Here is a 10,087-nt window from a genome sequence, read left to right on the forward strand (position 1 = left end):
AAAACAGCTCCCCTAGTGCAAGCTCAGCTAATGGTGTGTTTGCCAAACCCTCTATTCTCTTCTTTAATCTCCTCTCCCTTCTTGAATGAAAGATGTTGACCAACATTATTAGTTTGAAATGGCATACAATGGGGGGGGGGGGGGGGGGGGGGGGGTCTAAATCAGTACAGGGATATTTCACAGGCCTTCTATGTATGGCCTCAATTTCACATTTTTTTAGGAATTGGATGTTAGACCAGTCAATTAAATTAATTGTATTTACTGGGGAAAACTCTGAATTGTGATGATTGTATGATCTTACACCCTGAATATCTCTGACTATAAACCGGCACACACAACAAATGTTATTTATATTCAAGATAGCAGCAGTGCATAACTTGTCATGGCTAATTATTGAGCCAATATAGCAGAAGATTTATCCCACAAGCCTCTGTAACCGTACATAGAGGTTTGTATCTTCTTAATCCTGCCCGTTTAAACATTTAAAAGACAAACTATTTAGCAAACACACCGTTGCCTAGTGCACAGTATGAACCTGGCCCTGGGCTTTAGTTGTAATGTGATTTACATACACAAGGTCAGTGTTAGGGCATGCGTCTCTTAATAAATGCCAAAGTTATGAAGTGTTGACAACCAATATCAGGGGGATAAGTTTTTCATGGCCGGCTTTATTAGTGGGAACGATGCATTCAATTTCCGTGTGGAGTAATTATGTTTTATTTCATTCTCACCCCAGCGGAGAGCAGCGGTGGTGAGAAAAGCCCTCCGGGTTCTGCAGCTTCCAAGAGAGCACGCACCGCTTACACCAGCGCACAGCTGGTGGAGCTCGAGAAGGAGTTTCACTTCAACCGATACCTGTGCCGGCCAAGGCGCGTGGAGATGGCCAATCTGCTAAACCTCAGTGAGCGGCAGATCAAGATTTGGTTCCAGAACAGGCGGATGAAGTACAAGAAAGATCAAAAGTCAAAAGGCATCGGTTCATCATCAGGGGGGCCTTCCCCTACAGGAAGTCCACCTCTCCCAATGCAGTCCTCAGCTGGTTTTATGAACTCTATGCACTCAATGGGCAGTTACGATGCTCCCTCTCCACCATCTTTTAACAAACCCCATCAAAATGCATACGCCATGTCAACAGCCTATCAGAACCCAATGAAAGGTTGCCCACCCCAACAGAAGTATGGAAACACTCCACCGGATTATGACCCACACGGGCTACAGGGTAACAGTGGCACCTATGGAACACCAAACATGCAGGGTAGCCCTGTGTATGTAGGAGGTAACTATGTTGATGCCATGCCTGCCACTGGGCCTTCTATGTATGGCCTCAATCACCTACCACACCACCAGTCGGCAAGTATGGACTACAACGGTGCCACACAGATGTCAGCGAACCAGCACCATGGACCTTGTGATCCACATCCGACATACACGGATCTGTCTGCACACCATCCTTCTCAGGGTAGAATCCAAGAAGCACCCAAGTTGACTCATCTGTAGCAGGTTTGGACAAAAAAAATTTAAAAAGAGAAGAAAAAATGAAAAAAAAAATGAAAGGAAGACAAAACAGACTAACCCATGGGGCGATGCAATGGGGTTGAAAAAGATGATCCAGTGGTTTCTTGCCATGACTAGAACACCGGTTTGTGTCAATGTTGTCCTCCCATTCTTACGGGAACATATCTGAATTTAGTATCCATAGGTCTAAAAAACCCTTTAAAACGATACGTCATGAAAAGTGGCTTGTTTATGCCAAGGAATAGACTGTCTAACTGTATGACCTCATTACATCATCCTAAATGTTTGTGTTCCTCACTCTTTGGAGGGCAGTACGATATAGCATATATTTAAACTTACTGGTGCAAGAAAACCACTGGATTGTTTTCGTCCACTACCCTTATTTCACATACCTCTTTTTTTAAATGTATCAAAAAAGTCAATTTTTTTATTAACTTGATCCCAAAACTGCAGCAGATTTGCACCATGTCTTTAGCAAGACAGGGTGATCAAGAAATTCATCTTTTTCAATTGCGTTTTACACTATGCTACCTATCATTATTAATGAGAAGAAAATGGATTTTTGATATGGCTTTGACAGGGTAAAAAGAAGAGTTGAGAAAACTAGTAAAGTAAAGCTCATTTCCTCAATCTCAACTCACTTTCCCCCCTCCCTTCCCCTTATACTCCTTTCCCAGTTCTTGGGTTTGCCTACATTAGTCCAAACTAATATGAAAAGCCCACATTTTCTCATATCTTGATTTAACGTGGATACAGGGTATATTTGAACAAAATGCATGTCCGGGAAACCAAGCTACGGCGCAGACGTCTCTGTTTACGCCTACTGCGCTCTTGTCTGGGCATCATTGTTGCACTTAGAGTTTACATTAAATGGGTGAGGAAGAAAAGTAAATCTTATTTTGAATCGGAAGACCTTCAATCAGCGTCTTTCGCTAAGTGTGTTCAAGTGAACATTCATAAATATATATTTATTTGTTATAGCCAGTTTAAATACTTTCTTTTTTGTATTATTTATCCCCATGTATTTATATCGATAAAAATGTACTTTTTTAGTATCTACCTGTTATAAAAAGACGCTGTGTTCTTGTCATTGTAACAAATTAATTTTAGTTCTTGTATTTTAGAGATATGTAGGTTTATGTTACCCTTGTATAAATAATGTCTTGACTTGTACAGGGGGCACAAGAACGGAATCAAACCGTTCCCGCATAGTCGAGAATTAGACGGAAAATAGCGAAACATTTTGAGAACTTCATTTGTCCTTTGTAACTACTTTTATTTCCTTGTTAAGAGTTGGTTGTTGAACAATTCTTTAATAAAATGTTATGTTATTCATTTGCACTCTATAAGTTTATGAATTTACCAAGCAGACTCACACAATTATATAGGCAAAGAGAGAAAAGGGTGGGGGTAGGGGTTCCTATAGTCCTGTGGAAGAGTCCTCGAGTCCGCGATTGCAATGGTCACGTGAAGAGAGTCCAATAGAATCACTCTTGTTACTGAATATGGAATTAAAAGAAGTGATTATGCAAACCGAGATTTAAAGCAAAAAAATGCATACGCAACATATACCTAAACATATTTTGTTAATTGTGGTTGTAAAAAGAACAGCTGCGTTGATGTCTAAGATCATTCACCAACTTTAGATTTAATTTAAACATGTCGAGGCTTTAAAGAAAAAAATGATGAAGCAAGAAAATCAAGACGACGTGAAGCGTTAAATATTAGATTAACAGTCAGTTTTTCAAGAAATAATTACACATATACTACGCACACACACACACACACATACATATATATACACACGCACACACATATACATATACACACACATATACACACACATATATATATATATATATATATATATATATATATATATATATATATATATATATATATATATATATACATACATATATACATCTATCTATCTATCTATCTATCTATCTATCTATCTATCTATCTATCTATCTATCTATCTATCTAGTTGCGTTTAACTCCGATTGATTCCACGTGTAATTTCTGCAGTGGATTAAACCCATTATATTGTTACGGGCTCTAGCTTCATGTGTCTAAAATATCGGTCTAGTAACAAAACACACCAAAGTCATTACCAGAATAAAGAAGGCACAGTTTTGTATTGTTAACTAGGCCAAAATACACAAAAATATAAATCACATTTGGATATATAAGCATACATTACAATTTATCCGATCCACTCCCATTCTTTCCTATAATACAGATTCAACTAAATTAAGAGAAATAAAAAGAAAATATAGAAGACAAAACATTAAAACAAATATTATATATTGTCATGCATTAATGATAGATAGATAGATAGATAGATAGATAGATAGATAGATAGATAGATAGATAGATAGATAGATAGATAGATAAAGACATCTTAATAAATCAATAAACCGCTGTCCTCGTACGACATAAATCCCCTTAAATATTTTTAAATCAAATGGTTCAGTTCGTCCCAAATCATCGTCATTATTTTCCAGGGGAAATCCAGATGTAAAAAAAATTAAGTCACTTATTTTTGTATGCAAGTACTCTCCAAAACAAACGTAAAAAAACGCACAAACTAATGATGACTAAAGATATTATCAGTACGTCCCAATCCCTCGCGGTCAGCTCCGTTGTGTGGAGAAGGAAGGCCTTTTCGGTCTGACCCCATTCCGTAGTACCCACGGCCCACAGCTTGCTTTGTATATCCTTTAAAATTCACAGACACCCACACGGGTTATACCTCCTATAACCATTCTTTAAGACGAGAGAGAAAAAAGACGAAGCTTTATAATGTTGTGAGGTAAATTTCAGATTACAGCTAGCTGCGATACACTTATATTCTCTAATCCTATCAACGCGATGCACCAATAAAATGTTTCCAATGCAGAAAAAGAAGCGCAATTCTGGAAAAAAATCAGCAAATCTGCGAGGGAATAATGGGGGTTTTCTTTGTTGTGATCTTGGAGGAAAAAGGCGAATTCTTGAGGGTGGCTGCTGTCAAGCGCTTTGCCGGCGAAAAGATTGATCACCCTTGCTGCCTCTCTACTCCTGCTCTAAAAATATCTACTCCCTTTTCCCATTCGTTTTAAACTTTGACGCAACCAATTTTGTTTAGTTTTTCATTAGCTGATATTATATTGTTTCTTTCTTTGTACAACCTACAATAGAAAATGGTTCAACTCAATATTCGTAATTTCAAATCGTAAAAGCGACCTCGCGATGAACTTTTTGTTGTTGTCACAGTCAACAAAAAAAAAATAAATGAAATCAAACACAGACACACTACTGACAAATATTTTTCCTAATGGAACTAGCCTATGTCTCTAACGCAACCTCATTAAAAACAAAACAAAAATATTTATAGAAACATATGAACAGAATCTCTAACCTGTATTCAACATAAACTTACGCAATTTAAGGTCCCAGAGTTCAGCAATTCTTCATAGGCTGTGTAAAAAAATCAAACCAAAGGTAAAGCCCAAAAGAATTTATTCGTGCCGCAATGGTTGAGAATCTCATATTTACCAATCACACCATCACTCGTTCATCCTTATTTAAGGGCTTGATAAAATAAATATTCCAAAAGATACGTCTCTTGTCTGTTACTATTGTCAAAAGTTTTAAGATTAATGACCATTGATTGTAAATACGTAAGAAGCCATATTGTGGATGTGCTTATCAGACAAGGCCTGCGAATTACATCACCGGTAGTTCTGCGTTTGGATTGTGATTGTCTAATGTAAGAGGCCTCACTTTACCTTTCACAAAACTTAAACTGTCCGAGCACATAGCAGCCGGGAGATTTTATATTTGGTTATTATCTCGTCCATGTTACTATAAAAACTGAATTATAATATCCTGTTTTTTTTAACATCAATTCAGACAAATATTGCCTTCTTTTGCCATCAGGCCCCGAATTTCAATTGGCTGAGATGAGTCATGTGACCAGGAATTGGCTGCAATTTCGCCCATAGTCTTCAGTTTAGTAGACCCTGGTCCCCATACGCTAGTAATATCACCAATATACACAATTATTAAAGCCCGCAAATGCCGCCATAGCAGGAGCGCAAAATAAATCATAGCTTTTTGGATGTTATTTTTTGCGTGTGTTGGTGTCGCTGGACGCCCTTTTTGCCCAGGCGAAGCGATGAATTTTGAATTTGAGAGGGAGATTGGGTTCATCAACAGCCAGCCTTCCCTTGCAGAGTGCCTGACGTCTTTCCCCGCTGTCCTGGAGTCATTTCAAACTTCATCAATCAAGGACTCGACAGCAATTCCACCTCCTTTCGAGCACACCATCCCAAGTCTGAGTCCCTGCACAGGCAACCAGGCGCGACCGAGGAGCCAAAAGCGAACTGCCTCCAATGGCCTCCAGCTTCGGACACAAACAGCACCGCCGACGCAGCACCAGCAAGGCCCGGCCCCGCTGTCGGGTGGCGCGCCCCTGGCCCACGAGTTCCCATGGATGAAGGAGAAAAAATCCTCGAAGAAGTGCCCCAAGCCCGGAGCCACTGCAGCTGCAGCAGCAGCCTCCCCCTCTCAGGCATCCTCCGGCTACACAACCGCGGGACTGGAGTCCCCGACAGGTACGTTTATCAAAGCTGTGAAAGCGTTTGTTCTGCATTTCTTAATTTTATACATTTTGCACTGAATGGTTTGTGACTCGAATAGGTGTCAACACAGTACAACTCTAAAGAATGCTACAGACCGCTTTTATAGCATAAACAGTGTTACACTGTGATTTCACAAGCTTCGAATTTTTACGCAATCAAAAAAAAAAAAAAAAAAGCCCTGCAGAGATCCCTGTTCTTTGTCCCATTTGCAAGTGATGTACAGCATAACCTGCTTTGGATGGGCTAGTATTTCACTTCTGATGAGCAATTTGCATTTAGGAATAATTGTATAATTTGATCTGATGTCTATATTTCAAACACCGTTAAGCATGCACGATTGTTTTGTTTACATGCACATCTTATATTATTAAAAATCCCGTAGCAATAGCTGATGTGATTAAAAGATAAAAATGCACCCCTCCCCCATTGCTTGGCATATATACAAAACTGCACACTTTGAAACATTGAATTGCCTTCCTGCAGATAGTAGATCTTGATCTATAATAACGATTTAATCGCAATTGATGTTAGCAGAGACTCGATTTTTATTCATAACACTGTTTCGTGGCGTGGGGAGCCATTTTGAATATCAGTCTATATTGTGAAAGCTGTGGAACACTACAGAATATGGGGCTTGCTGAAATACCACTTGTACACCGCGCTCGTCTATTACCCACAAGACATGCCTTACCATTGCCACATGACAAGCCCAAACCACGGGGCTCTTTTACACTTGGATTTTGTTGTCATCTGGAAATTTTCTCACATGAAGTTGTTTGACTTCGCCGTTTTACTGGGACTAATTTCTATTTCTGTTTATTTTGTTTTTGCAGAGGTTCAAGGTGGACTCGATAATGTTAGCGGTTCTCGGAGGCTGAGGACCGCATATACCAACACGCAGCTACTTGAACTGGAGAAGGAGTTTCACTTTAACAAATACCTTTGTCGGCCCAGGCGCGTTGAAATTGCAGCACTTTTGGATCTAACCGAGCGACAAGTCAAAGTGTGGTTTCAAAATCGACGCATGAAGCACAAACGACAAACTACACACCACCGGGACGGCCAAGAAGGCGAGCCCAGCGGTTTTGACGTCCTAGAGGGAACTGACGCTTCTTCACCGTATTCGAGTCAGTCGTTGGAAGTATCTGGTTCTGGCTCGGCAGCAGCCTCTGAGAGTGAGACGTGTCCGACCACTGCCTCCTACACGAACAGTTCGGACAAAAGCAAGCCCACGCCTGAAGAGGGCCAAGCGAGCCAGCCGGAGCCAGCATCTGTTCCTGACACAGCGGTTCACTCCCCCCCGTATCCAACGCCTACTGCAGATAACCCCACCACAATGGCTGAGGGCCGAGCAGCTGGGCCGGAGCATTCGTTCACAGAGCCGCAGGATGCCACCTCTCTCCCAGATTTGAATTTCTTTTCGACGGACTCCTGCCTACAGATTTCGGACGCTTTATCACCGAGTTTGCAGAGCTCATTGGACAGTCCAGTTGACTTCTCCGAGGAAGACTTTGACTTGTTTACGAGCACCCTTTGTACTATAGATCTGCAACATTTACAGTTCTAAACAAAAATGACATCAAAACGTATTCAAGAACTATCGAACTCCGTCGTATTGCAGTGTCATGAATGCTTCTCGACCGCAACATTCCTATAAGACAAAAAGAGTGAAACGTCTACCTAAAGTTTTTTATGAAAAAGAAAAACAAAAACGGCGTGATGCAATGCCTAAACGGAAATAAATTGTCCATTATTTTGAAAATATGATGTAATCTTTTTGAATACACATCGGGATGGCCCATGTCGAAGTATCAGGTATTTTATTGCCTTTTGATTGTCGGACTTTAGTTTATGTCTACTAACAGATGAATAGTTGCGGACTTTTTTCAGTGAAACTCAATCATTGGAATCTCAGGAATTGTGCCAGACATAAGGGTAGTTGAACTGCTTTTAGGAATTCTCCCAAGACGGGCGTTGTCCCTTTTGAATAATTTTAGAACTAGTTTATTTATTGAGATCCTTTAATAGTAAATTTCAAATTTATTTATTGTACGTTATTTTCATAGTTGAAATAATAAAAATAAAACAAAAACAATACATAAAATGCTGGAGCAAGTGTCACTGATTTCCTAAGCTTTAATTAACTATTATTAAGACTATTATTTTTATTAATCAAAAGATTTGTTCTTTAATCTTGGTATTGATGTAATTATGTGTTCGGTTTTTGGTGATGAAACTAAGTACCGTCCGCAGGTTGAATTTGTTTAAGGTTTTTTTCTCAAGTATGCAAAGATTATTATTATTATTAATATTATTATTATTATTATTTCTACACTATCATTAAATTGTGATGAATTAGTTTCGTTGTTATTAAGCATTTGTATGGGTAAGGTGGAAGCTGCATAGGCTGAAGGAGAAAAAAAGCCACTATAGTAGATTCTACATCTATTTAAAAAACACTAGCAATAACTATACGAACATTTTAAAACGAAACAAAGATAATACTCATGGATTTGAGTAATTAAAACAATGTTTAAAAAAAGAGGGAAAAAACCTCTATGTGCCTGATAACATTAGCTGCATAAAAACAGCTATACGCATATTATTTATTTGGACGATGAACGTTAAAAATGAACAACAAGAACATAGGAGATTAGCTGTGCAAGAGGGTCAATTGGTTGACTGGGCTGTGGACTCCCATGGCTGCACTCGCCCTGATGCAAAATGGCGCTCGAAACACAATGAAGGATATGAACAATAAAGCGGCAGCCATTATGGATAGTATGTTATGTAGCTGCGAGCGGGGTCCTCCGAGCTGGGTCATTGTCATTTGAAACAGTTCGTTTAGACAATAGGCCAGAATTGCATCAGTTTAAACAAGTATTATTTCATTATAAATATTGTTTTTTTTTTAAACTCGCAATGAATTTGACACCTTATGTAACATCCTGAAGTATCCCAAACCCTTGTGTGAGCTTGCAATAACAGCAATAACAAAAATAAATAATATAATAAATAATAATAATGGTTATTATTTATATTATAAACGTGAAACTTGAATAATTAGTCATATTGTTCATTTGCTGTTTTATATTACAATTGCATATTTTTGTAATTTTTATTATTATATTAGTCTTTGACAATATAATATGTATATGTCTTCATCATCCAGGTCAGATTCTTGTTATCTCTAGTGATTTAGCACTGATGCATTAGATGCAGCAAGTAAAACAACATTTTTATTTATTTAAAATATTTGAATAGGTCTTTTTTGCTCAGTTTACATGAGCAGTACCAGATAATGACCCTATGAATGTGAGGAACAGGTGCTCTGCTCATATTACTGGCAAGGTGCATCTGGTCACAGTAGCACTGCAACAATGGCAGTTTAAACTTTTTCTATGCAACATAAACACCAAATTATACACCACACACCTGCATTAATCTGCTCAAAGACTTCATAGACTTGATATTAAGAAACATGGACAACAAAATGATATACAATCTAAAAAAACCTAGGTTTGCTGTTGTAGAAATATACAGAAGTGACACACAATAAAAGACCTCTATTGTGCTGATGAGTAAAAATGACAAATGCTGGCCAGGCTGGCACCTATAGAATATGAATTCAATTTGATCAGGTTTGATTTTCAGTATGTTTTTTTTTTGTCTAGGTCCTGGTTTTCAGATTTCGCAATTTCAGCATACAGGACTCGTTTGCGCCCTTGTTTCAGATATCTGCCCTATTTATTTTATTCACCTGGGACAGGTTAGAGAGAGAATTTATATATTGACATATCTTCCTAAAAGATAAATAATGTATTCCCTGCCCTGAGGCCACACAAGTTTGGTAAATATTTGTTTAAAAAAACCAACTGGTGGTAATTTTTCTTCCCCATTAGTCTGATAATTTGAGGTGTGGCTAGGTCAAGTTTTATCTC

At 38.6% G+C, this 10,087-nt stretch overlaps 2 protein-coding genes across 2 annotated transcripts in view; both read left to right on the top strand.

Moving 5' to 3' along the window:
- Window positions 1-2,850, top strand: part of hoxb3a (homeobox B3a) — a 10,997-nt gene extending 8,147 nt beyond the window's left edge. Inside the window, 2 exon segments of the mRNA XM_056453385.1 lie at window positions 1-33; window positions 737-2,850. The exon segment at window positions 1-33 is cut by the window's left edge and continues 1 nt beyond it. Of these exon segments, the coding sequence (XP_056309360.1) occupies window positions 1-33; window positions 737-1,497 (794 nt within the window). The 3' untranslated portion in view covers window positions 1,498-2,850.
- A 1,581-nt stretch (window positions 2,851-4,431) lies between these two features.
- On the top strand, window positions 4,432-8,414 carry hoxb2a (homeobox B2a). Its single transcript, XM_056453395.1, has 2 exons — window positions 4,432-6,119; window positions 6,980-8,414. The coding sequence occupies exons 1-2, from the start codon at window positions 5,624-5,626 to the stop codon at window positions 7,711-7,713; spliced, it is 1,230 nt and encodes a 409-aa protein (XP_056309370.1). The 5' UTR covers window positions 4,432-5,623; the 3' UTR covers window positions 7,714-8,414.
- The last annotated feature ends 1,673 nt before the right edge of the window (window positions 8,415-10,087 follow it).

The sequence above is a fragment of the Danio aesculapii genome, chromosome 3, assembly GCF_903798145.1.
Source record: "Danio aesculapii chromosome 3, fDanAes4.1, whole genome shotgun sequence".
Taxonomy (NCBI): Eukaryota; Metazoa; Chordata; class Actinopteri; order Cypriniformes; family Danionidae; genus Danio; species Danio aesculapii.